Here is a 27,917-nt window from a genome sequence, read left to right as displayed (position 1 = left end):
TCCTGGCTACTCAGGAGGCTGAGGCAGGAGAATTGCTTGAACCTGGGCTGCAGAGGTCATGGTGAGCCAAGATTGCGCCACTGCACTCTAGCCTGGGCGACAGAGTGAGACTCTGTCTCTGCAAAAAAAAACCCCAAAAGGAAGCGACCGGCAGACTCTCACAGGGAAGTCTCAATATGCTCTATTTGGAGAAAAGGGGGTGGGAATTTCCAGGTCTCTGGGGACCCCACGTCCCAAGTATAGCAGAGCCAGGGGCCTGCGAAGGGCCGACGTAACTAGAGACAGAGCGAAACTCACGCGCTGCAGTGTGACCTTCACTGAGGTGATCCACTTCCGTGTCTGTGCGAATCTGCGCAGGACAGGAGCCAGGCCTGGGAGGAACCCTGATAAGGTGGGCGGGGCCCGGGCGAGGAAGGGCGGGGCGCGAAGGGCAAGGGGCGTGGCACGCGTGGCACGGAAGTGGATAAGTGGCCGGCGGGGCAGGGATCCCCGGGGCGGGGCACGGATCCCCGGGGCGGGGCAGGGATCCCCGGGGCGGGGCAGGGATCCCCGGGGCGGGGCAGGGCGGGGCCTACAATTTGCTCCGCCTCGCTCTGCAGCCTGTGTTTTCCAGGTTTTGGAGGCAAGACCCGCCCGGGATGCTGAAGCATAACTCAAAAGCCCTGGAATTGCCTGAAACGGGGATGCAAACTAGAATGTAAAATGCAAATCTCTGCCTGGGTGGAAAGAGCAATTTTATGCTGACGGCCCACAGAACAGAGTAGAAATCCTCTCCCTATTCCTCATTCACTCGGGAGGGAGAGTCCACCCTGTGCTCAGCTCCGGAGACTTCCCTAGGGCCACCGCCTGGGATGCGGGACAAAGTGCGCGGGCCAGGGATGAGTGAGGTCACCACCTAGTTCTTAATGATCTACTAAACAAGGGGTGAATTATTCATGCTTCCCCTTTTCAGACCATATAGCGTAGCTTTCTGACGTTGCCATGGCATTTTTAAACTGTCATGGAGCTGGTGGGGGTGTAGCAGTGAGGACGACCACAGGTCACTCTCCTAGCCACTTTGATTTTGGTAGGTTTAGGCTGAGGTAGGATAATTGCTTGAACCTGGGAAGCAGAAATTGCAGTGAGCTGAGATAGCATCATTTCACTTCAGCCTGGGCAACAAGAGAAACTCCACCTCAAAAAAAAAAAGAAGAAGAGGCCGGAGGCAGTGGCTCATGCCTGTAATCCAGCACTTTGTGAGGTCAAGGTGGACGGATCACTTTCTTGAGGTCTGGAGTTGGAGACCAAGCTGACCAACATGGCAAAATCCCATCTCTTCTAGAGATACAGAAATTAGTTGGGCGTGGTGGCGCATGCCTGTAATACCAGCTACTCGGGAGGCTGAGGCAGGAGATTCACCTGAACCCGGGAGGTGGAGGTTGCAGTGAGCTGACATTAGGCCACCACACTCCAGCCTGTGATGCAGAGGGGTACTCCATCTCAAAAAAAAAAAAAAAAAAGTAGGATTATTTAAAGGTCCAACAGCTTTAAATTGGAATTACTTGATTTTTTTTTCTTTTGAGAAGTAGTTTCACTCTTGTTGCCCAGGCTGGAGTGCAGTGGTGCAACCTCCACTCACTGCAACCTCCTTTGTATCTCAGAGATGGGGTTTTACCACGTTGGTCATGCTGGTCTCGAACTCCTGACCTCAGGTGATCCACCTGCCTCACTGTCCCAAAGTGCGTGAGGCACCGCACCCAGCTTCATTTTGAATTACTTAATTTACTACTGAGATAGATGTACTATCTTTTTTGTTGTTGGCATTTCAAAGACAGAACTCCCAAGTCCTTTAGAAAAACACCCCTGGATCACCACTAAGATGAAAACAAGTTTTATTGTTTCTAAAAAATACCACTTCTGAAGACAGAGAAAATACATTTACAAATTTTCCTTTTTTTTTTTTTTTTGAGACGGAGTCTCGCTGTCGCCCAGGCTGGAGTGCAGTGGCGCGATCTCGGCTCACTGCAGGCTCCGCCCCACTGGGTTCACGCCATTCTCCTGCCTCAACCTCCCGAGTAGCTGTGACTACAGGTGCCCACCACCTCGCCCAGCTAATTTTTTGTATTTTTAGTAGAGACAGGGTTTCACCGAGTTAGCCAGGATGGTCTCGATCTCCTGACCTCGTGATCCGCCCGCCCTGGCCTCCCAAAGTGCTGGGATTACAGGCGTAAGCCACCGCGCCCGGCCTCATTTACAAATTTTCTAAATAAATGTCCTGAGAAAAGAGACAAAAGGAAGGGAAATCTTTTCCTTTATTCTCAAAGGAGGAATTATGCCTCTCATTTATTTGCTTGTTTGAGACAGGGTCTAGCTCTGTCACCCAGGCTGGAGTGCAGTGGTGAGATCAGGGCTCACTTCAGCCTCAAAATCCGTGCTTCAACTGATCCTCCCACTTCAGCGCCCAGAGTAGCTGGGACCACAGCAGTGCACCACCACACCTGGCTGACTTTTTTTACTTTTAGCAGAGAAGAGGTCCCCTACGTCGCCCAGGATGGTCTTGAATCCCTAGGCTCACGTCACCCACCTGCCTGGGCCTCTAAAACCGCTGGGATTACAGGCCTGAGCCACTGCATCTGGTCTCATCGTAAATTTGATGTTTCTTCTTGTTTTAAATTTAACAGAATTTGTATTGCTGTGATAGAGGTTCTTTTCAAACTGACGTCTTATCCTTCTGAGTGCCTCAAACTAGAGCCTGTTCAGACGTTATAACAAGTTTATACTGGTTTATTTTGGTACAAAAAGTGTGAAACTTATGCACAAATTTTTCATAATATGTATTTTTCCATGAACTTCTTGAAGACCCTTATACTAGCAAACTGTATTCAAGAGGATATAAAAAGGGATTGTAAATATCCAAGTGCTACCTATTCATGGGATGCAAGGATGGTTCAACATACTCAAATCAATGGGATACAAACTTGCACAGAATGACAGATAAAAAACACATTATCTCAATAGATAGAGAAAAAGCATTTCACAGAACTCAATATTCATTCTTCATAAAAATCCTAAACAATATAGGTAGAGTTTTACCTCAAAAATATAAAAACCATCCATGAAATGACCACAGCTGAAATAACCAATGAAGGAAAATGGAATGGTTTTCCTGTAGGATATCACATGATGCAAGAATGCTCTCACCCCTGATATTCAATAAATACTGGCTGTCCTAGGCAGAGCAATTAAATAGCAAAAGAAATAAAACTCATCCAAATCAGAAAGACAGAAGTAAAATTATATTTGTTGGGGCCGGGCTCATGGCTCACACCCATAATCCCAGCAATTTGCAAGTCTGAAGTGGGCGGATAATGAGGTTAGGAGATCTAACATAGGAGATTCTTTCAAGTTCTCTTCAAGGTTCTCACCATGTTGGCCCACCATCTGGGCCAACATGGTGAAACCCCATCTTTACTAAAATAAAAAAAATAAATTAGCCAGGTGTGGCGACATGCGCCTGTAGTCCCAGCTACTCAGGAGGCTGAGACAGGAGAATTGCTTGGATGCGGGAGACAGAGGTTGTGGTGAGCAAAGATCATTCCACGGCACTCTAGCCTGGCGACAGAGAGAGACATTGTCTCAAAAAAAAAATTATTTCTTTGTAGATGATATGACATTCTATATAGAAAATCACTGGCTGGGTGCGGTGGCTCACACCCGTAATCCCAGCACTTTGGGAAGCTGATGGGGGCGGATCACCAGAAGTCAGGAGTTCAAGAAAAACCTGGTCAACATGGTGAAACCCCGTCTCTACTAAAAATACAAAAAAATTATACGGACATGGTGGCAGGCACCTGTAATCTCAGTTAGTCGGTAGGCTGAGGCAGGAGAATCACTTGAACCCGAAAGGCAGAGGCTGCAGTGAGCCAAGATCGTGCCATTGTACTCCAGTCCAAGTGACAAGAGTGAGACTCCTTCTCAAAAAAAAAGAAAAGAGCCTGGGTAACAGAGTGAGACTGTCTCAAAAAAAAAAGAAAGAAAATCACAAAGAATCAACCAAGATTTTACTGATACTAATAAACGCACTCAGTGTATTTGCAGAATACAAAATCAGCACCCAAAATTAGTTGAATTTCCTTACATTAACAATAAATAATGTTTAAAGAAACTTATGAACACACTTCAATTTGCTATGAAACTTAATACTTAAACTGAATTAAGGCAGTGAGAAGCTTGTACCTTGAAATCTACATTGATCAAAAAAACTAAATAGACATACAACCCATATTGATGGATTGGAAGTCTTAATATTGTTGAATGATTACACAAACAAATGTGATTTAGATTCAACAGATACCCATAAAAACCCGTAACAGTTTTTATTAAAGAAACAAAATACAGGGTGGTAAAAGTGACTCATGTCTGTTGGCCAGTCTGGTCTCAAACTCCTGACCTCAAGTGATCTATTGGTCTTGGCCTCCCAAAGTGCTGGGATTACAGGCGTGAGCCACCCCGCCTGGCCCAATCTTCTTAACATAAACACTTTAATGTCAATTAATGCTTGAACTCAATGTTAAGTCAATTCAAACTCAAGTCAATGCTGAATTGACTCTAATGCCAATTAATGCTTGATGGTTTGCTATACTCATTGCATTTGGAACAATCATCTCAAAAATGAATTTTCTGATGTTCCTTAAGGGGTGATCTCAGACTGAAGACCTTGCCACACTGATGACATTTGTAAGATTTCTGTCCAGTATGGATTCTCTGATGTCTAATTAGGTGTGAACGTGAAGTAAAGGCTTTGCTGCAATCATCATACTTGTGAAGTTTGTCTCCTGTATGAATTCTCTTGTTTTGCATAAGATGAAGCTAGACTGAAGACCTTGCCACAATCATGACATTTGTAAGATTTCTGTCCAGTATGGATTCTCTGATGTCTAATTAGGTGTGAACGTGAAGTAAAGGCTTTGCTGCAATCATCATACTTGTGAAGTTTGTCTCCTGTATGAATTCTCTTGTTTTGCATAAGATGAAGCTAGACTGAAGACCTTGCCACAATCATGACATTTGTAAGGTTTCTCTCCAGCATGAGTTCACCGATGAACTGCAAGGTATGAACAACGTCTGAAAAATTTGCCACATTTATTACACTTTCAAAATCTCTCATTATGGATTCTCCAATGATTTGAAATGGTTGTAGTGTTACTGAAGACTTTGTGATAATCATTACATTAGTAAAGTTTCCCTATACCATGGATTGCCTGATGGTGAATAAGTGTTGACTGCCCACTAAAGGCTTTGCCACACTCAGTACGCTTGTAAGGTTTCTCTCCAGTGTGACTTCTAGTTTGTTGGGCCAGGTGTGAATCACGCCCAAGATTCTTGTCACAAACTCTTACATTTGTAAGCTTTCTCTCCAGTATGAATTCTCCTGTCTTTCAAGACTTGATTTACAACTGTAAACTTTGTCACATTCTTCATATTTCTAATGTTTCTTTCCAGTATGAATTCTATGATGACGTGCAAGTTTTGCTTTTCGATTAAAAACCTTGCCACATTCATTACACTTGTAAGGTTTCTCTCCAGTATGAATTGTCTTATGAATTACAAGGACTGAATTGTGACGGAAGGTTTTGCCACACTCATTACACTTGTAAGGTTTCTCTCCAGTATGAATTCTATGATGACATGCAAGGTGTGCTTGTTGATTAAAAACCTTACCACATTTATTACACTTGTAAGGTTTCTCTCCAGTATGAAGTCTATGATGACGTGAAAGGTTTGCTTTCCGATTAAAAACCTTGCCACATTCACTACACTTGTAAGGTTTTTCTCCAGTATGAATTGCCTTATGAATTTCAAGGGCTGAATTGTGACGGAAGGTCTTGCCACACTCATTACACTTGTAAGGTTTCTCTCCACTATGAATTGCCTTATGAATTGCAAGGGCTGAATTGTGACGGAAGTTCTTGCCACATTCATTACACTTGTAAGGTTTCTCTCCAGTGTGAATTCTAGTATGTTGTGCCAGGTGTGAATCACGCCCAAAAGCTTTGTCACAAACCTTACATTTGTATGGTTTCTCTCCAGTATGAATTCTCCTGTGTTTTTCAAGGCTTGATTTGCGACTGAAAACTTTGTCACATTCTTCACATTTGTAAGGTTTCTCTCCAGTATGAAGTCTAAGATGGCATGTAAGGGATGACTTCTGACTGAAGGCCTTGCCACACTCATTACACTTGTAAGGTTTCTCTCCAGTATGAATTGCCTTGTGAATTATAAGGGCTGAATTTCGACCGAAGGTCTTGCCACACTCATTACACTTGTAAGGTTTCTCTCCAGTATGAAGTCTACGATGGCATGTAAGGTATGACTTCCGACTAAAGGTCTTGCCACATTCATTACACCTGTAAGGTTTCTCTCCAGTATGAATTCTCCTATGTCTTTGAAGGTTTGATTTGAAACTGAAAGCTTCATCACATTCTTCACATTTGTAAGGTTTCTCTCCACTATGAGTTCGCCAATGAACTGCAAGGTATGAACGATGTCTGAAAAATTTGCCACATCTATTACACTTGTACGATCTCTCTTCATTATGGATTCTCCAATGATTTGCAATGGTTGTAGCATTACTAAAGACTTGGTGACAATCATTACATTTGTAAAGTTTCCCTATACCATGGATTGCTTGATGGTAAATAAGTGCTGACTGCCCACGAAAGGCTTTGCCACACTCATTACACTGGTAAGGTTTCTCTCCAGTATGAAGTCTACGATGGCGTGTAAGGGATGACTTCCGACTAAAGGTCTTGCCACACTCATTACACTTGTAAAGTTTCTCTCCAGTATGAATTATCCTATGTCTTTCAAGGTTTGATTTGAAACTGAAAGCTTCATCACATTCTTCACATTTGTAAGGTTTCTCTCCAGTATGAAGTCTACGATGGTATACAAGGGATGATGTCTGACTAAAGGCCTTGCCACACTCATTACACTTGTATGGTTTCTCTCCAGTGTGAATTCTCCTATGTCTTTCAAGGTTCGATTTGAAACTGAAAGCTTCATCACATTCTTCACATTTGTAAGGTTTCTCTCCAGTATGAAGTCTACGATGGTATACAAGGGATGACATCTGACTGAAGGTCTTGCCACAATCATTACACTTATAAGGTTTCTCTCCAGTATGAAGTCTACGATGGCGTGTAAGGGATGACTTCCGACTAAAGGTCCTGCTGCACTCATTACACTTGTAAGGTTTCTCTCCAGTATGAATTTTCCTATGTCTTTCAAGGTTTGATTTGAAACTGAAAGCTTTGTCACATTCTTCACATTTGTAAGGTTTCTCTCCAGTATGAAGTCTACGATGGTATACAAGGTATGACGTTTGACTGAAGGTCTTGCCACATTCATTACACTTGTAAGATTTCTCTCCAGTATGAACTGCCTTATGAATTACAAGGGCTGAATTTCGACTGAAGGTCTTGCCACACTCACTGCACTTGTAATGTTTCTCTCCAGTATGAAGTCTATGATGGCATGTAAGGGTTAACTCCTGACTGAAGGTCTTGCCACAATCATTACGCTTGTAAGGTTTCTTGCCAGTGTGACATCTACGATGACATGCAAGGTATCGCTTTTGATTAAAGACCTTGCCACACACATCACATTTATATTGTTTCGCTCCTAAATGGATTATCTGATGTTTCCTTAAGACTGAGCTATAACTAAAGGCTTTGCCACTCTCATTACATTGGAAAGATTTTTCTCTCATGTGTACTTCCTGCTTTTGTGTGAGTAATGAAGAATTCAGGAAATTATTCCCATAGTTATTAGAAATGTGGGTTTTAGGCCTACAAGAAATTCTTTGGGATGTTGAAACCAACGAAGCACTATTGATAGACTTCTCAACTTGATTACCAATTTTCCCTTCGGTCTGATATACGTGGAGTTCAGGCAGATGCGAATGAAAGCTTGATCCAAGCTGATCTTTAATAGGCTTGTTTCCAGCATGCCTTTGATCATGTCGGTTTGTACTACCTGTCAACTGTTTGATTTCTGTCATGGGTGCTTCATGGCTATTTCTTTCATCTTCTTTCCACTGAAACTCAAAATCATGAATATCTTTCTCCATTTCCTGGAAGCAAAAATCTCCAATGTGATGACGTTCATGTCTTTGCAATGTCCCTGTGTGGATCACTTCTGTATTGCCCTGTGCTGTTGATGAGAACTCCTTCATCATGCATTTGGAAGAGATATCTAGAAAATATAAACACCAATAGGTTTCCACTTAAGTACAGATGGCAAATAATACTGAAATGTGTAAATGTGACACTAAAAACAATACTTATTTTAAACTTCCCAAACATAATCTTGAAAGTTTAGGAACGCAAAAGGGTAAGATTCTTCAATAAATAAAGGGCGATTACATGTACTTGAAATCATTTCTATGGAAGCCTATTTCCAATATCATGTCAAAACGCTGACAGCGCACAAATGTATATAAGCCTAAAGTAAGGAGTATTTTTCCACTGTGACCCTAAAGTGTATAAGACTTTGCAAAAAACATATCACTGTCACATCAATGAGGAGAAAAGCATATATTCTTCATATTTACAGCATATTTGCTATATACAAATAAATGCTAAAAGACCACACAATATACTATATTGGTAAATAATCCACAACAAGCTCATGTAAGGATAACCAAAATCAATGGAAATTCTGTATTGTCAAGCAATCATAGAAGATAAGAAAACATTACAAAATTAAGCAAGGCGTGGTGGCCCATGCCTGTACTCCCAGCTACTCAGGAGGCTGAGGCACAAGAATTGCTTGAGCCCAAGAGGCAGAGGTTGCAGTGAGCTGAGATTGCACCACTGTACTTCAGCCTGGGTGACAAAGTGAGAGTCCATCTCAAAAAAAAAATCAAAAAGTTAATACAATATTTTTCTGAATAACTGTTATAAAATTACTTATATTCATGCAGAAAAGGCAAGTTGTGACATTTTAAGAAATTGTTTGTATTTTTATATTTTTGAGATGAAATCTTGCTCCGTCACAACAGGCTGGAGTGCAATGGCCCAATCTTGTCTCACTGTAACCTCCGCCTGCTGGGTTCAAGCCATTCTCCTGCTTCAGCCTCCTGAGTAGCTGGGATTAAAGGCATGCCTCACCATGCTTGGCCAATTTTTGTATTTTTAGTAGAGATGGGGTTTCACCATGTTGGACAGGCTGGCCTCGAACTTTGGACTCAAGCAATTTAGCCGCCTGAGCCTCCCAAACTCCTGGGATTATAGGTGTGAGCCATAGTGCCGGGCAGCACTTTGTGACATTAACGAGTGGACTGTGTCAGTTATATTGCATACCACATACTGAAAAGCCTTATGTAAAATCATAAAAATTAATTAGTAAAATAACGTAACCCATAAAATCAGCAAGCAAATAATAAGTACATTTATACAGCCTGCAGAATTCTAAACAATTTCCTATTAAGAAAAAAGCCACAGCCGGGCACGGTGGATCACGCCTGTAATCCCAACACTTTGGGAGGCTGAGGCGGGCAGATCATGAGGTCAGGAGATCGAGACCATCCTAGCTAACAAGGTGAAACCCCATCTCTACTAAAAATAAAAAAAAAAAATTAGCCGGGTGTGATGGCGGGTGGCAGTAGTCCCAGCTGCTCAGGAGGCTGAGGCAGGAGAATGGCATCAACCCAGGAGGTGGAGCTTGCAGTGAGCCAAGATCGCGCCACTCTGTCTCAAAACAAAAACAAAAACAAAAAACAGAAAAAAAGCCACAATTTCTACTTACCAGCAGCATACAATATAAGAACTGAAATACATGTTAAGATCATTACCTTCTGATGTATGAGGTCAAAAAAACACACAGCATTATAAGGAACAAGAAGTGACTAACGGCTGGGCGCTGTGGTTCATGCCTGTAATCCCAGCACTTTGGGAGTCCAAGGCAGGTGGATACAAGGTCAGGAGTTCAAGAGCAGCCTGGCCAATATGGTGAAACCCTAACTCTACTAAAAATGCAAAAAAAATTAGCTGGGCATGGTGGCGGGAGCCTGTAATCCCAACTACTCGGGAGGCTGAGGCAGGAGAATCGTTTGAACCCAGGCGGTGGAGGTTGCAGTGAGACGAGATCGCATCACTGCACTCCAGCCTGGGTGAGAGGGTGAGACTCTGTCTCAAAAAAAAAAAAAAAAAAATTGACTAACAATGTCAGAAGGTGCAACTACGATGTCACAACTACATTTATGAAACAGCCAGGCAATACAGCAATTCCATATATAAGCATTGGCCTTAGTTATCTAGTTCACTATGCACTAATATAAAACATAGAATGTGTACTGGGAAAATTTATAAACTGAGATCAGAGAAAACATTGTATATAACAAATTGCACAATAAAAACATTAACAAGATGATGCAGGCTCCCTGGTCTGAATGTTCTTATTGGCCAAAAGCCAAGTTCAAAGTTCTTATTCTCCAATAGGATGTTCCTGCAGATGGGGCCTTTGAGAGAATTTGGTCATGGGTGTTGACTACTCATGAATAGGACTAGTGCTTTTATAAAAAGAGATATTAAAGAGCTCGTTTCCTGTTCCTGTTTCCACCATGTCAGGACACGGCAGGAAGATGGCTGGGCTAAACCATGAAGAAGGCTCTCACCAGGAACCAATTTGGCTGGCACCTTGCTCTTGGATTTCCCACTTTCCAAATTCATGAGAAATAAATGTCTGTGCCGTAAGCCTCCCAGTTTAAGCTACTACCTTTTTTGTTTGTTTTTGAGATTGAGTCACGCTCTATCACCCAGGCTGTAGTGTAGTGGCATGATTCTCCTGCCTCAAGAGATTCTCCCGCCTCAGCCCGGAGTCTCACTCTGTCACCCGGGATGGAGTGAAGTGGCACAATGTCAGCTCACTGCAACCTCCACCTCCCGGGTTCAAGTGATTCTCCTGCCTCAGCCTCCCGAGTTACTTGGGATAACAGGTGCCCACCACCATGCCCAGCTAATTTTTGTATTTTTAGTGGAGACGGGGTTTCACCATGTTGGCCAGGGTGGCCTCAAACTCCTTAACTCAGGTGATCCGCCCGTCTCAGCATCCCAAAGAACTGGGATTACAGGCGTGAGTCTGTGGGGTCACTTGGCCAATTTTTTGTATTTAGTAGATTTCATGTTTCACCATGTTGGCCAGACTGGTTTCAAACTCCTGACTTCAAGTGATCCACTCACCTCTGCCTCCCAAACTGCTGGGATTAGAGGTGTGAGCCACCTCGGCTGGCCAGTCTAATCTATTTCTGAGAGGACAGTGAAATGACTGAGACAGGAACAGGAGCATCTCATCATCAACATCACCGAAGGCTGACAAATCTTATTAAACAAAGGAAGTTTAGAGACTGTACTATTGCAATACTTGAAGCCAATCTAATAACAATAACATGTTTTAAAAACTTTGAGGCTGGCTGGGCACGGTGGTTCATGCCTGTAATCTCAGCACTTTGGGAGGCTGAGGCAGGAGGATCACAAGATCAGGAGATCAGCACCATCCTTTCAGCACCTTTCTGGCTAACACGGTGAAACCCCATCTCTACAGAAAAAAAAAAAAAACAGCCGGGTGTGGTGGCACGTGCCTGTAGTCCCAGCTGCTTGGGAGACTGAGGCAGGAGAATCACTTGAACCTGGGAGGCAGAGGTTGGAGTTAGCCAAGATTGCGCCACTGCACTCCAGCCTGGGCAACAGACTCCTTCTCAAAAAAAAAAGAAAGAAAGAAATGAAAGAAGTCTAAAGAGTAACTCCAACCCACAAATATACAAAAAGTTCTCCAGTAAAGGTAAATAAAAAGACAGATAGGCTGGGCGCGGTGGTTCACACCTGTAATCCCAGCACTTTAAGAGGCCGAGGCAAGCGGATCACCACCCGAGGGCAGAAGTTCGAGACCAGTCTGACCAACAAGGAGAAACCCTGTCTCTACTAAAAATACAAAATTAGCCAGGCATGGTGGCACAGGCCTGTAATCCCAGCTACTCGGAAAACTGAGGCAGGAGAATCACTTAAACCCAGAAGTCGGAGGTTGCAGTGACCTGAGATTGTGCCATTGCACTCCAGCCTGGGCGACAGAACAAAACTTCGTCAAATAAATAAATAAATAAGCAAATAAAAGGATAGACACAGAAACTTGTATAAGTGTACCTTTTCTTCATAACACAACTTTCCTATTATTTAGAGGAAAACAGCATGAGAAAACACTGTACGTGATATTGAAAATGCAACACACACAGAAATAATTCTAACATAAAGAACAAAGAGTTCTAGTGGAGAAAGAATAGTTTTTGCAGGTGATGAAAATATTTTTTTGAGACAGAGTGTCGCTCTGTCTCTCAGACTCTAGTGCAGTGGCATGATCTTGGTTCACTGCAACCTCCGCCTCCCGGGTTCAAGCAACTCTCCTGCGTCAGCCTCCTGAGTAACTGAGATTATAGGCACCCACCATCGTGTCTGGCTAATTTTTGTATTTTTAGTAGAGACAGAATTTCGCCATGCTAGCCAGGCTGGTTTTGAACTCCTGACCTCAGGTGATTTGCCTGCCTCGGCCTCCCAAAGTGCTGGGATTACAGGCATGAGCCACTGGGGCACAAGAATTTTTTGAGCACGAGAGGCGAAGCCGGCTGCGGTGAGCCAAGATCACACACGGCACTGCTGCCTTGGCGACAGAGTGAGACTCCATCATAAACAAAAGTCAATAAGAAGGGAGTCAAAGCATGTCTACACAAAAAAGCTATTAAACGCAAAAAGTAATAAATGAGAAATGAATAACCAAAAAAACCTACAAGAGATACAGATAATATGAAACAAAAACACAACGGTAAGGTCTTCTCCATCAGTAATACTTCAAATGTAAATATTTAACTCTGCATTCAGAAGGCAAAGACTGGCTCAATCAACAGGAATCAACTACATGTTGTCCAAAGAAAACTCATATAAGCCCTAAGGACACACATACGCTACAATTTAAAAAATAAAAACCAATAATTAGGTATGGTGGTTGGCACCTGTAATCCCAGCTACTCAGGAGGCCAAGGAGGATCTCTTGAGCCCAGGAGACCAAGACCAGCTTCAGCAACACAGGAAGACCTTGTTTGTAAACAAAAACAAAAACAACAACTACAAAAAAAAAAAAAAAAAAAAACTAAAAAAGTAGCCCGGCATGGTTGCATGCACCTGTACCAGCTACCGGGGGAGGCTGAGGTGGGCCAATCACTTGAGCCCAGGAATTCAAGATTGCAGTGAGCCATGATCACACCATTGCACTCCACCCTGGGTGACAGAGCAAGACACTGTATCTAAAAAAAAGAGAAAATACAAAGATACACAAGGGCACATCCCCACTTCTGGAGGGAAGTTATCCTCACCCAGGGAGACCAGGTTCCTATAATTCTCCAGCATCACGTCCCTGTATAAAGTCCTCTGAGCAGGGTCCAGGCATTTCCACTCCTCCTGAGAGAATTCTATGGCCACGTCCCTGAATGTCAATAGACCCTGAAATGAAAACACATTTTAAGGAAATGGTTATGGGAGGAGTTCTTATCTTTACAGGAAATGAGAAGAGGAGAGGGGAAAGCATGGATTTAATTGTAGTGAATGTTCTGACAAATCCAAGTAAGGGATTCTTCACCACATTTTGTCTTCTGAGTTGTGTTTTATTACACTTCTTTTTTTTTTTTTTTGAGACGGAGTCTCGCTCTGTCACCCAGGCCGGAGTGCAGTGGCACGATCTCAGCTCACAGCAACCTCTGCCTCCCAGGTTCAAGCAATTCTCTTGCCTCAGCCTCATGAGTAGCTGGAATTACAGGCTGGTGCCACCGCGCCTGGCTAATTTTTGTATTTTTAGTAGAGACGGAGTTTCACCATATTGGTCAGGCTGATCTCGAACTCCTGACCTCGTGATCCACCTGCCTCGGCCTCGCAAAGTGCTGAGATTACAGGCATGAGCCACCACACCCGGCCTTATTATACCTTTTGAAGAGGTCACAATACCCTCTCAGTATGAATTTCTGATGTTTGTGGATAATACTAAAAATACACACAAAAGAAATCAATGCAGGAGCCGGGCACAGTGCCTCATGCTTATAATTTCAGCATTTTGGGAAGCTGAGGCAGGCAGATCACCTGAAGTCGGGAGCTCAAGACTTGCCTGACCAACATGGAGAAATCCCGTTTCTACTAAAAAAGAAAAAATACAAAAATCATCCAGGCGTTGTGGCACATGCCTGTAATCCCAGCTACCTGGGAGGCTGAGGAAGGAGAATTGCTTGAAGCAGGGAGGCGGAGGTTGTGGTGAGCTGAGATTGCGCCATTACACTCCAGCATGGGCAACAAGAGTGAAACTCCATCCCAAAATAAACTAAACTAAACTAAAATAAAATAAAATAAATATAAAATAAAATAAAGTAAAATAAAATAAAGTAAAATAAAATAAAGTAAAATAAAATAAAGTAAAATAAAATAAAGTAAAATAAAATAAATTAAGTAAAATAAAGTAAAATAAAATAAAGTAAAATAAAATAAAATAAATAAAATAAAATAAAAATCAATGTAGGGTTCTCATTATAGAAATGTTAGAAACTTTTTTTTTCTTTTTGAGACAGAGTCTCGCTCTGTCACCCAGGCTGGAATGCAAAGGTGCCATCTCAGTTCACTGCAACCTCCACCTCCCAGGATCAAGTGATTCTCCTGCCTCAGTCTCCTGAGTAGCTGGGATTCCTAGCATGCACCACTATTCTTAGCTAATTTTTGTATTTTTAGTAGAAACGGGGTTTCACCATATTGGCCAGGCTGGTCTCAAACTCCTGACTTCATGATCTGCCTGCCTCAGCCTCTCAAAGTGCTAGGATTACAGGCGTGATCCACCGTGCCTGGCCCAGAAACTTTTACTGACAATGCAAGTGACATTCAGTATCTAGATGAGACAGGGTATGAGTGATGTCTTCAGAGACGACAACGTCCGCAGTGAAAGATCAGGATCAGAAAACTAAAATCCAGCCTGGCACAGTGGCACATGCCTGTTGTCCCAGTTACCCAGGAGGCTGTTGCAGAATTGCTTGATCCCAGGAGGCAGAGGTTGCAGTGATCCTAAATCTCACCATTGCACTCCAGCCTGGGTAACAGAGACTCCATCTAAAAAAAAAAAAAAATCAGCCGGGCATGGTGGCAGGCACCTGTGGTTCCAGCTACTTGGGAGCCTGAGGTAGAAGGATGGTTTGAGCCTGAGGGTGGAGATTACAGTGAGCTAAGATCGCGCCACTGTGCTCCAGCCTCAGCAGCACAGTGACACCCAGTCTCAAAATAAAAGAAAATACATGAAAACTAGATTACTCAAAGTATGAAAATCCATTTTATATATACATATGTCCACAAAATAATAAAACCTACACAGACTCACAAAAAACTAGATGTTAATACAAAGGATTGTCATTTCCCCCAGATATTCAAAAAATAAAAGATGCTCAAAATATATACGTGTGTGTATATATGTATGTATATGCATATGTGTGTGTATACTTGTGTAGGTGGGTGTGCATATATAGAAAGGTTTTAAAAATATAAAAAGTGGCAAGTTTTGTTTAACTTAAGAAGAATCACATCTTGGTAGAAGAGGATACATTGGCAGGTGGGGGCAGCGGGGAATCTTGTCAGATCTAAGAAAACAGGGAATGCCCTATCCTAGAAGAAGCAATCACCCTTTCAACTGCCTGACCTGGAGGAATCTTCAGATATCTGTAGTAACGCAGGCGTGCACAGAGGCAGCCACTATGGCACTCTTTATACAGGGAAAAATTGCAAAGAACACACAGGTCATCCAGTCAATTTCTAATGCAGATGTCAAAGGGCAAGCTAGCCATGTTAACTAACATGACAACATGTAAATTTTCACAACCAGTAGGATCAAATGTCAAAGTAAAATATTTACTGGAACACAAAGAAGAAAACAACAGACACTGGCGTCTACTTGAGGGTGGAGGAGGGGAGGAAGGAGAAGACTAGAAAAAAATAACTATTGGGGGCTGGGCGCGGTGGATCAGGCTTGTAATCCCAGCACTTTGGGAGGCCAAGGTGGGTGGAAAACCTGAGGTCAGGAGTTCAAGACCAGCCTGGCCAACATGGTGAAACCCTGTCTCTAGTAAGAATACAAAAACTAGCCAGGAGTGGTGGCAGGCACCTGTAATGTCACCTACTCGGGAGGCTGAGGCAGGAGAATCGCCTGAACCTGGGAGGCAGTGGTTGCAGTGAGCCGAGATCATGCCATTATACTCCAGCGGGGGCAACAAGAGCAAAACTCAGTCTCAAAAAATAAATAAATAAATAAATAACTATTGGATACGGGGATTAATACCAGAGTGATGAAATAATCTGTACAACAAACCCTGATGACCCTACTTTACCTATGTAACAAACCTGAACATGGAGCCCCAAACCTAAAGTAAAACCATAAATATATATTTTTTAAATGTACCGCAGGATTTTTTTCTAAAGTCTCATAACGATGCAGAAATACAGACGCGGGAGACTTGCTCTGACCCATGGCACAGAACTGACAGTAGCGGCTCCACAATGAGGCTGGAAGGAGGGTGGAGGACGTGACAGGGAAAAGAGATGCTTTATGGCAATGGGTCTAAGCTGCAGCTTTCCTTGGAGTTTTACCAGAAAACAGATACATATATCATGTGATGTTTACATGTAAAAATATATATTTAATGATAATTGGTGGGGCTGGGCACGGCTCGTGCCTGTAATCCCAGCACTCTGGGAGGCTGAGGCAGGCAGATCACCTTAGGTCAGGAGTTTGAGACCAGCCTGGCCAACATGGTGATAGCCCGTCACTAATAAAAATGCAACTAAATTATCCGGGTGTGGTGGTGCCTGCCTATAATCCCAGATACTCGGGAGGCTGAGGCAGGAGAATCTCTTGAACCCGGGAGGTGGAGGTTGCCGTGAGCCAAGATCACGCCACTGCACTTCAGCCTGGGCAACAGAGCAAGACTTTGTATATTTAAAATATAATAATATTATAATAATATAAAAATAATAATAGGTGGAATGAGAATATGGCACCATCCTCTTGGATAAAAATGAAGTACTGCTCCCATATTTGAGAAAAATTATAACCATTTTTCCTGAAAACACCTGTTTCACGAGCCTCTCCGCAGTAACACCACAGTCTCCATGAGCTTAATGTGCTAAGAATGGTTTAATGAATCTCCTGCTATTGTTCAGGTTGATTTCCTATTCTTAAACTAATGATGGAATAAAACACCTTCTATCATTCATATCTGTATGAACTTTTTTTTTTTTTTTTTTTTTGAGACGGAGTCTCACTGTACCGCCCAGGTTGGAGTGCAGTGGCACGATTTTGGCTCACTGCAACCTCTGCCTCCCGGGTTCACACCATTCTCCTGCCTCAGCCTCCCGAGTAGCTGGGACCACAGGCGCCCGCCACCACGCCTGGCTAATTTTTGGTATTTTTAGTAGAGTCAGGGTTTCACCATGTTAGCCAGGATGGTCTCGATCTCCTGACCTTGTGATCCGCCCGCCTCGGCCTCCCAAAGTGCTGGAATTACCGGCGTGAGCCACTGCACCTGGCCGTCGGTATGAACTTTCCATTCTAATTAGTAAGATATTTGGAGTCAGAAACACAGTAACTCACTGCATTACCTAAAAATGTAGCATAAAATCAGGCAGAAAACATTTCCCCTTATTGGTCTCCTTTCCTAGAATTTACCACCTACTTTGTGCACATGAATACATGACTTCCATTGGCAGCTGCTCCAATCCTGGTTCACAGAGAGCTGACAGTGCATCCAGATGTGGCCCCTGAACAATCCCTGCTGCCCAACAGCACTGACACCATGGGACCCTCACCCCGTCTCCATCCATGTCTGGGTGTGAGCCCTTCCCAGGACCATGCCCAGTGCGGCCTCTTCCCAAGTTGATGTCACTGTGTCACAAGAGATGGAACCTAAGCGAGATGAGAGGGACTGAGGGAAGGCATGGGTGAGTGTGAGCAAACCTGTCAGGCAGAGGATGCTTCAGACTCAGAGAAGATACCCAACTCCAAGGCCCAACGTTTCTGAAAGGAAGGAGACAGAGCAATCCACCAAGAATATCATCTCACCTGAGGAAGAGCCATCCCTGACTCCTTTGCTTTCCTCTTCCTCTTCTGGGTTTCTTCCTCACGTACCAAGAGTCTTTAGAAGCCAATCCTGAATGTTAAAAATATGTTGTTTATTGCTCAGAATCAACACACCCCCTCCGTTAACACAATGAAACATACAAAGGAGACCTCACCCTGAGGAAATATGGTCCCCTCTGCTGCCCACTGTACCAGGGACGAGAAACTCCTACAGGCAGTGGAAGGTGAAAAAACAGAAAGAAGCATGCAGAGCAGCCAATATGGACCAGAGGAGGGGGTGAGGGTGTAGCTGGAGTGTGAAATGGGAGGTGGGTCACAGAAGTCCCCACTGAGAAGGTGATATCAGAACAGAGACCTGGGGAAGGAGGGGTGTTTGCACCTGCAGCTGAGGGGCCAGCGAGTTCCAGCAGAGGGACAGCCCACATGAACGCCTTGAGGCAGGAGCAACCTCGGCCCAGGAACAGGAAAGACGCCTGCATGGCTGGAGCAGAGGGAGGGAGGAGGACACGGGAAACAGATGAGGTCAGAGAGGTCTTGGGAGGGCAGATCAGGCAGGACCGAGGTCTTCTAACATTTTTCTCCCACACCTCCAAAGAATTTTTAAAATGATGAATTTCTTCACCCATTGTGAGGAAACATGTAATTTTTTCTTTATATTACAAATTAAAACCCTTACAAATAATGTAATTATCCTTTACATTTTAAAAGCATGCTGAGATTTTAGCGATATCCTAGGAAGCACAAGGTCACCCTCATCTGAGAAGGGCAGGAGCATGGGGGAATGCGTTTACGGAAGTTTGGGAAGTCACCTTTGGACACATGAAGGTGGAGATGCCTGTTCATCCTCCCAGCAGAGAGTTAAGGAGTCAACTGGACACAGGACTGTAGCGTTCAGGGGAGAGGTCTGCAGGGGCCATGGGGCCATGGGGGTAAAGTTTAAAGCCACGAGATGAGGCTGGGCACAGTGGCTCACACCTGCAATCCCAGCACGTTGGGAGGCCAAAGCGGACAGATCACTTGACGTCAGAAGTTCGAAACCAGCCTGGCCAACATGGTGAAACCCTGTCTCTACCAAAAATACAAAAATTAGCTGGGCGTGGTAGCACACGCCTGTAATCGCCACTGCTCAGGAGGCTGAGGCATGAGAATCGCTTAAACTCCAGAGGCAGAGGTTGCAGTGAGCCAAGATCACGGCACTGCACTCCAGCCTGGGACACAAGAGCAAAACTCTGTCTCAAAATAAATAAACAAATAATTAGCCAGGCATGGTGGCGTGTGCCTGTAGTCCCAGCTACTTGGGAGGCTGACGCACGAGAATCGCTTGAACCCAGAGGGTGGAGGTTGCAGTGAGCCAAGATCGCACCACTGCACTTCAGCCTGGGTGACAGAGTGAGACTCCACCTCAAATAAATAAAAATGAAAAATAACCTGGATAAAGCAGGGAAGGATAGTCTGTTGGTTTAACATTTTGATCCCTGGCACAGACAGCACCTCTATTTGTGTCCCCTGGCATATACTATAGCTTCATAGCTACTGAGTGAGTGAATGAATGAGAATGACTGAGTGATACTAGTATGCCCCCTCTGGGGTCTCACACGTGCCAGGGTCCTGGTTGACCTAAACTCTGCAGAAAGAGGAGAGGCTTCCTGGCTGCCCAGACTCTCAATGAAGAAAAATTCCTGGGGTCTAAGACTTCTGACTTGGCAATGACATTGGCTTAAATATTCCCAGACTCAAATCCTTGGGTCTTAGTTGGTCTTGGGATGGTGCAAACTGATAGAATTGCAGGCAATGAGCGTCAGAACAGAACAGCGGACAGGAAGGTGGAAGACTTGAGGGAGGGGATCAAGGACAGGCAGAGAAACCACTCCCCTCCCTCAGACGCCCACCTGGGGAAGCATCAACTCTGTCATTCTAGAGAAGACAACGGGAAAGGAAGGACTGTGCATAGGGTAGGTGACGGTGTGTGCTGGGTGGAGAGAAAAACCCCTTTTTCTAAATGTCACTCCATTAGATCAGCCCATCTGTTCACAGGGGCATCCTGTGAGGATAAATACAGCTTTTCCTTCCTCCAGTTCCTAAGTCTTCTGGCCATGACCAGGGCTATAACCCTCAAACTCCCTTCCCAGGAACCAGTGGCCCCTCTTTGTGGAAAAAATATTTGTGCTCCACATTTACATTATAGCACATTTATTTATTTATTTAGAGATGGAGTCTTGCTCTGTCACCATGCTGTAGTGCAATGGCGCGATCTCGGCTCACTGCAACCTCTGCCTCCCGGGTTAAAGCCATTCTCCTGCTTCAGTTTCCTGAGTAGCTGGGATTACAGATGTGCATCACCATGCCTGGCTCATTTTCTTTCTTTCTTTCTTTCTTTTTTTTTTTTTTTAGTAGAGATGGGATTTCACTATGTTGGCCAGGCTGGTCTCGAACTCCTGACTTCATCATCTGCCTGCCTTAGCCTCCCAAAGCTGTAGGACTACAGGCGTGAGCCACCACACACGGCCACACATTTACATTATAGCATCTTGACCTTCGACTCCCCAGCTGCCTTGTGACTGTGTGTGTGGGAGTGTGGGAGTGTGAGTGTGTGAGAGTGTGTGTGTGTGTGTATATGCTCACGTGTTGTGACAGGCAAGGAAAAGCCAGTAGAGCGTCATCGCCACTGGCCTGGCAGGAGGAGGTGGCCTTCGGGCTGCAGTTCACTGTGCTGTTTGCACTCTGATTCTTGGAAGAATCTTTCCTGAAGTCACGGAGCCTCCAGCTCCTCCAGAACAGAACTAGTTGTGTAGGAGTGTGTCCTTCATGCCCCTCAGGTCCCTGACCTTCTCCCCACCCTTCCTGAAGGGAATCCAGGACCCTTGACTCTGAGCGCATCACCTACTGGTGGCAAAGTCCCTGCCCATAATGGCCAAACTGGGTCCTGGTGATGTGCAGAGCACGGAGACTCGGGAGCTGGAGTGAGGCAGTGACACAGATGACAAAAATGGGGATGCCTCGGCACTGCCTGAGGACACAGGGTCTGGTCTGTAGGGCTTTCTGACCTTAGTGAGGCCTTCTCCTCTTATTTTGACTGAAATAAATAGCCACAGGAAGTTCAGATCAATTAGAGTTGAAATTTCCAGAAGAAATGTGGGACCATCCTCACACTTGCCCCAGGCCCTGAGTCTTCCCTGAGGACGCCTCAGCATCTGAACCACAACCCCAGAGTAGGTGCTGCAGTTGTCCTGTGGCCAAGATGGGAACTGTGCATCCTCCAAAGAAGGGAGACACAAAACACTCAAAATAATCCATGCAGAAAGGCATCTCTGGGCGGGCACTGTGGCTCTTGCCTGTAATCCCAGCACACGGGTAGGCCTAGGCAGATGGATCAGCTGAGGTCATGAGTTTGAGATAAGCCTGGCCAACAAGGTGGAAACCCTGTCTCTACTAAAAATACAAAAATTGGGGCAGGCGCAGTGGCTCATGCCTGAACCCTAGCACTCTAGGAGGCCAAGGCAGGTGGATTACTTGAGGTCTGGAGTTCGAGACCAGCCTGACCAAGATGGTGAAACTCCATCTCTAGTAAAAATACAAAAAGTAGCTGGGCTTGGTGCGACTCTGTAATCCCAGCTACTCAGGAGGCTGAGGCAGGAGAATCACTTTAACCCGGGAGGAGGAGGTTGCAGTGAACCATGATTACGCCACTGCACTCCAGCCTGGGAGACAGATTGAAACTCAAAATTAAATTTAATTTAATTTAAATTAAAATACAAAAATTAGCCGGCTGTGGTGGCACACACATTTAATTTCAGCTGCTTGCAAGGGTGAGGCAGAAGAATTGCTTGAACCTAGAAGACAGAGGTTGCAGGGAGAGAAGGTCACGAGACTACACTCACAGCCTGGACGGTAGAGTGAGACTCTGTCTAAAAAATAAATAAATAAATAAAAAGAGTGTTTCTGATGTGACTGATGCAGAGATAATAAAATCTGAGTAACGTGATAGAGACTGACGGGCAGAGGGAACTTCAGATGGGGGTGGGAGGGCATGGGAGACATCTCTGAGCCTAGACCTGAAGGAGAAGAAAGGCACAGGGCCGTGATCATTTAGGGACACAGGGTAAGAGCAGGGACAGCAACCTGAGACAGGAAGGGTTTTAGTGTTTGGGAAAAGAGAAAAGCAAATATGACTGGGGCAGAGAGAGTCATGCGATGAAGGCAAGCTCCCAGGAGGAGGTGGCACACTGGCAGGGTCCCTGGACACAGGGCTATGGAGCCACAGTGAGGAGTTGGGCTTTCAACATTTGTCCACATGGACCAGAGGGCCTTGAGGGAAACATGCACTTAATAGCTCACAGCTCAAGATTTTAACAAATGACATAAGGAAAGAAAACTGAAAAACAGGCTAACTGGTTAAACTACATTTTGATGTTAAAAGTTGCCAATAAATAATAAAGACTAGAAAGCATGCAGACCTCGATCTGAACTGGACGCAACTAATTTCAAACAGAAACTATTTGGAAATTGTTTTTTTAAAAATCCAACAAATTCAGATGTCAACGGGAAAATAACTGAATGATGTGAGCTGGTTATAGGATGCTGCAAATGCATCTTTCAGAAGTGATTATGTATTAAAAAAGAAATATTTAAAACTAAGATTTATCTCAAAGTAAAACTGCAAAAAAAAAAAAAAAAAAGGAAGGAAGGAAGAGGAACCAGAAAGAAAAAAAAGAAAATATGTTACACAACGAGAACAAAAGCACTTTTGATGTCCCTTTTGCTTTCATTTTTTGGTGGTGGTGTTTGTTTTTTTGAGATGAAGCCTCGCTCTGCCCTCCAGGCTGCAGTGCAGTGGTACCATTTCGGTTCACTGCAACCTCTACCCCCCAAGTTCATGTGATTCTCATGCCTCAGCCTCCCGAGCAGCTGGAACTACAGATGCACGCCACCACGCCCAGCTTACCTTTTTAGTATTTTTACTAGACACAGGGTTTCACCATGTTGGCCAGAATGATCTCAAACTACTGACCTTAGGTGATTGGCTCCCGAAGTGCTGGGATTACAGGCATGAGCCACCACGCCCAGCTTTGATGTTCCTTTTTTTTTTTTTTGAGATGGAGTCTCGCTCTCGCCCAGGATGGAATGCAGTGGCGCAATCTTGGCTCACTGCAACCTCCGCCTCCTGGGTTCAAGTGATTCTCCTGCCTCAGCCTCCTAAGTAGCTGGAATTAGAGGTGCATGCCACCATGCCCAACTAATTTTTGAATTTTTAGGAGCAATGGGATTTCACCATGTTGGTCATGCTGGTCTTGAATTCCTGACCTTGTGATCCTTGTGATCCACCTGCCTCCGCCTCCCAAAGTGCTGGGATTACAGGCATGAGCCACCACGCCCTGATGTCCCTTTTAAAAAGTACTATGGGCCGGGCATGGTGGCTCATGCCTGTAATCCCAGCATTTGGGGGGCCAAGGCGGGTGGATCATCTGAGGTTGGGAGTTTGAGACCAGCCTGACCAACATGGAGAAACCCCGTCTCTACTAAAAACACAAAATTAGCTGGATGCGGTGGCTCATGCCTGTAATCCCAGCTACTTGGGAGGCTGAGGCAGTAGAATCAGTCTGAACCTGGGAAGCGGAAATTGCAGTGAGCCGAGATTGTGCCACTGCACTCCATCCTGGACAAGAGTGAGATTCCATCTCAAAAAAAACAAAAACAAAAACAAGAAACAAAAAACAACTATGTAGGCCAGGCACGGTGGCTCCTCTCTGTAATTCCACCTGTAATCCCAGTAATTTGGGAGGCCAAGGCAGGACGATCCTTTGAGGCCAGAATTGAGACAGTGAAACAGTGCCTGGGAAACAGTGAAACCCCATTTCACACACACAAAAAAAATAATACAAAACCTAGCCGGACTTGGTGGCTCACGCCTGTGGTCCCAGCTACTCAGGAGGCTGAGGCAGGAGGATCGCTTGAGCCTAGGAGGTCGAGGCTGCAGTGAGAGGAGATCACACCACTGCACCCCAGCCTGGGCGACAGAGCCAGACCTTGTCTCAAAATATAAATTAATTAATTAAATTAAAATTATTACATAATAACAGAAAGTGATTTTTTTTCTCCCACTTCACTGCCCCATTTCCTACCTCACCATGGGAAGAGGGAAGAGAGGCTCTCACAATTGAATTAAGTCACTACCCTCTGGCTGAATAGGGATTCCAAGTGGAAGCTGACCTCTAATGCCAAGATTTACAGAATGTATGTGTCTTATAGATAGGAATTTAAAAATTCTCAATATCATCTGTATAATTTAAACAAGTTCTAAGTTATTAGATTATATACACAGAAGACAACATGTCACAACTAATCATATCCAATGAACTCACCCACTCATCTGAACCCAAAGTCCCCCACCCCTTTTAATCTTTTGAGACAAGGTCTGCTGTGTTGACCAGGCTGGAGTGCAGTGGCATGATCCCTGCTCACTGCAGCCTGGACCTCCTGGGCTCAAGTGATCCTCCTGCCTCAGCCTCCAGAGCAGCTGGGATTACAGGTGTGCACCATCACGCCCGGTTAAATTTTTTTTTTTTTTGACAGAGATGGGGGGCCTCACTATTTTGCCTAGGCTGGTCTTGAACTCCTGGACTCAAGCAATCCCTCTGCCCCAGTCTCCTAAAGTGCTGGGATTACAGGCGTGAGCCACTGCGCCCAGCCCCCCTTTCTTCATTACTGTGCTTCCCTCCCTAATTCTGTACATCTCTCTCATTCTCCCCTTCTCTCTCTAGCTCTTGTTTTCTTTTCTTTTTCCCTGGGATCTGCTCCTCCTGCTGTTTTTTGTTTTGTTTTGTTTTTTTCATTTTTGCTCTCTCTTGGCAAATCCCTCACTCATCCTCTACTTTGCCATCTGTTATGGTCTTTCTCATTCTTCTTTTCTCTGTCTCAGGTTTTCTACTGCTCTCTCTCTCTCAGTCTCCTGATCCCTTTGGCCAACACAATCACAGGAGGGCTTTGGAGTAAGACGCCTGCATCCCGGAGGAGCGCATTTTCCAGGGGCTGGTGCAGGGCAGGCAAGAACACCCGGTGTCATAGGACAGCCCCGGGCACCTCCCCAACGCGGGCTCAGGGTAAGCGGTGACTGCGGTGGGGAGACCTGGGGAGCATAAGGGCCTGGAACGAGGAGGGAGGTGGGGGGCGACGGCGCCTTAAGACAAGACTGGGAGGCGCCAAGGGCGGGAATCCGCCTGGCGGTAAGGACTTTAAAAAGTGCGGGTCGGGAGGAGTCAGAAAAAGGTTTTGAGCAGGAAAACTACGCGATGGGAAGTGTATACATTGCCCTGTAGCAGAAAGATTCGGGAAGGGACCATCCTCAGGGCGACTTTAAAACCAAAAGGAAGCGACCCCTGGACTCTCACGAGGACGTCTAAATTTGCTCTAGGTGAAGGAAGACGGGTGAGAATTTCCAGGTCTATGGGGACCCCACGTCCCAGGTACAGAAGCGCCGGGGACTTGGGAAGCACAGACTTAACACAACACAGAGCAAAACTCACCGCTGCGGTGGGACCATCACTCCATGCGATCCGCTTCCGGGTTTGCGCGAATCTGCGCGCGCAGGACAGAAGCCAGGCCTGGGCGGGACCCGCGGGGAGGTAGGCGGGGCCTGAGCGAGGTAGGGGCGGGGCGCGAAGCGGAGAGACCTTCCCCTTTAGAATTGGCAGAAGGCGGGGCCGGGGCGGGACCTGTGCGTCTCTCAACCTCGCTCCCAGCGCCTCTTGTTTTCGAGCTTTGGAGGCGAGACCGGACAGGAAGGCTGAGGCATGATTCAAAAGCCCTGGAATTGTCTGAAACGGGGATGCAAACTAGAATGTGAAATGCAAAGCCCTGCCTGGGCGGAACATACGATTTCATACTGACGGCCCACAGAACAGAATAGAAATCCTCTCCCTTTCTATTCTCCATTCACTGGGAAAGGAGAGTCCACTCTGTCCTCAGCTTCAGAGACTTCCCTAGGGCCTCCCCCTGGGATGCGGGACGGAGTGCTCAGGCCAGGGAGGAGTGAGGTCACCACCTGCTGCTTAAACACAGCAGAGATGCGGGCGCGGGGCGAAAGCCTGAGGTCCCAGCTACTCAGGAAGCAGTGGCAGGAGGATCGCTGAGCCGGGGGGTCCAAGTTAGCCTGGGCGACAAAGTAACACCTCCTCCGGCAGCGCTCCCTTCCTCGTCTCTCTCTCTCTCCTTTTTAAAAATTTCTTTAAATAAAATTTTTGATTTTGTGAGATAGGGATCCAACATTATTCATTTTCACGTGGATATCCAGTTAGTTGTCCCAGCACATTTGTGGAAGAGATCTATTACTTTCATTTTTATATTTACATTTTTCTTTTCTTTTCTTTTTTGAGACAGAGTATTTCTCTGTCACCCAGGCTGGAGTGCAGTGGCGAGATCTCGGCTAACTGCAACCTTCACCTCCCGGGTTAAAGTAGTTCTCTTGCCTCAGCCTCCCAACTAGCTGGGATTACAGACACGCGCCACCAAGCCTGGCTAATTGTTTTGTATTTTTAGTAGAGACTGGGTTTCACCACGTTGGCCAGGCTGGATTCGAACTCCTGACGTCAAGTGATCCACCTGCTTCGGCCTCCCAAAGTGTTGGGACTACAGGCGTTAGCCACCGCGTCTGGCCAGGAAAACTCTTAGAAGTTGCGCCTGCATGCCACTGGACTCAGCTTGCATGACCACATTCCTTTCAAGGCTCAGAATTATTTAAAGATCCATACATTTACATTGGAATTATTTGATGTTTGAAATACTTAATTTCCTACCGAGATACAGGTACTGTCTCCCTTGTTCTTTGCCTTTCAAAGAGAGACCCCAAGTCCTTCAGAAATACATCCATGGGTTATTAAGCTGAAAAAAGGATTACGTGGTTTCTAAAAAATACCACTTCAGGCCAGGCGCGGTGGCTCACGCCTGTAATCCCACCACTTTGGAAGGCCGAGGCGGGCGGATCACCGGAGGTCAGGAGATCAACCCCAGCCTGCTATCTTAAAAGAATACGCTGTCATGGGATATTGGGTCATCTGGACATTGTGTTTCTGTAGGAGCTTGTCCTTGCAGGTATCAATAAGCTGCTTTCCTTAACCGTAAACATCTTATAACCGTGACTCGTGAGTGAGCAGTAAGGAATACATCTTGCTAGTTGGTTTTTTTATTTTTATTTTTTGAGACAGAGTCTTGCTCTGTCGCCCAGGCTGGAGTGCAGTGGCGCGATCTCGGCTCACTGCAACCTCTGCCTCCCAGGTTCAAGCAATTCTCCTGCCTCAACCTCCTGAGTAGCTGGGACTACAGGCGCCCGCCACCACGCCCAGCTATTTTTTTTTTTTGTATTTTTAGTAGAGACGGGGTTTCACCATATTGATCAGGCTGGTCTCGAACCCCTGACCTCGTGATCCACCCGTCTCGGCCTCCCAAAGTGCTGGGATTATAGGCGTGAGCCACCGCGCCCGGCCTACGTCTTGCTAGTTTTAATGGACTTGAACTTTGACACCCTAGCTCTCCTAGGTTCCTGCTTAACAGTTTGTCCACTCATGCAACACAGAGTCCTAAGCACAATTATGGAGACACCACTGTCTTGTAATGTATCTGACAGGCTGAGCTTCTGCCCCAAGAACATAGAAATAGCAACATTAAGTGAAATATTAGGAAGTTTTATGTATGTATATAATTGATCATTATTTGCAGGGTTAAATTGGCTAAAATCACGTAGAATGGGT

General features: G+C 45.2%; 1 protein-coding gene and 1 pseudogene across 3 annotated transcripts; both read right to left on the bottom strand.

Moving 5' to 3' along the window:
* Positions 1–171: 171 nt before the first annotated feature.
* On the bottom strand, positions 172–5,460 carry LOC129137956 (putative zinc finger protein 137; annotated as a pseudogene).
* Positions 4,316–25,773, bottom strand: ZNF845 (zinc finger protein 845). 3 transcript variants are annotated; one of them, XM_016934296.3, is made up of 5 exons: positions 25,698–25,760; positions 18,557–18,658; positions 18,160–18,247; positions 13,400–13,526; positions 4,316–8,235 (listed from the first exon to the last, which is right to left on the bottom strand). In XM_016934296.3, exons 3-5 carry the CDS (start codon positions 18,172–18,174, stop codon positions 5,465–5,467), a joined length of 2,913 nt encoding a protein of 970 aa, XP_016789785.2. In that variant the 5' UTR covers positions 18,175–18,247; positions 18,557–18,658; positions 25,698–25,760; the 3' UTR covers positions 4,316–5,464. The 3 variants fall into 3 exon arrangements, with proteins under 3 accessions (XP_016789785.2, XP_016789784.2, XP_054528539.1); XM_016934295.3 differs by lacking the exon at positions 18,557–18,658 and having other exon boundaries at positions 25,698–25,773; XM_054672564.2 differs by lacking the exons at positions 18,160–18,247; positions 18,557–18,658; positions 25,698–25,760 and adding an exon at positions 17,774–18,076.
* Between the last annotated feature and the right edge of the window lie 2,144 nt (positions 25,774–27,917).

The sequence above is a fragment of the Pan troglodytes genome, chromosome 20 (genome assembly GCF_028858775.2).
Source record: "Pan troglodytes isolate AG18354 chromosome 20, NHGRI_mPanTro3-v2.0_pri, whole genome shotgun sequence".
NCBI classification, from domain to species: Eukaryota; Metazoa; Chordata; class Mammalia; order Primates; family Hominidae; genus Pan; species Pan troglodytes.
Note: the sequence above shows the minus strand (reverse complement) of the source record. Positions and strands in the feature narration are given on the sequence as shown.

Bases quoted from the DNA above. Each gene is read 5' to 3' on its own strand.
- ZNF845 (XM_054672564.2), bottom strand. From the start codon at position 17,845: ATGCACTGTCAGCTCTCTGTGAACCAGGATTGGAGCAGCTGCCAATGG. The intron at 13,527-17,773 runs GTAGGTGGTAAA...TTTTCATTTCAG, and splicing joins CATGTATTCATGTGCACAAA to GGTCTATTGACATTCAGGGA. The intron at 8,236-13,399 runs GTGAGGATAACT...TATATTTTCTAG, and splicing joins TAGGAACCTGGTCTCCCTGG to ATATCTCTTCCAAATGCATG.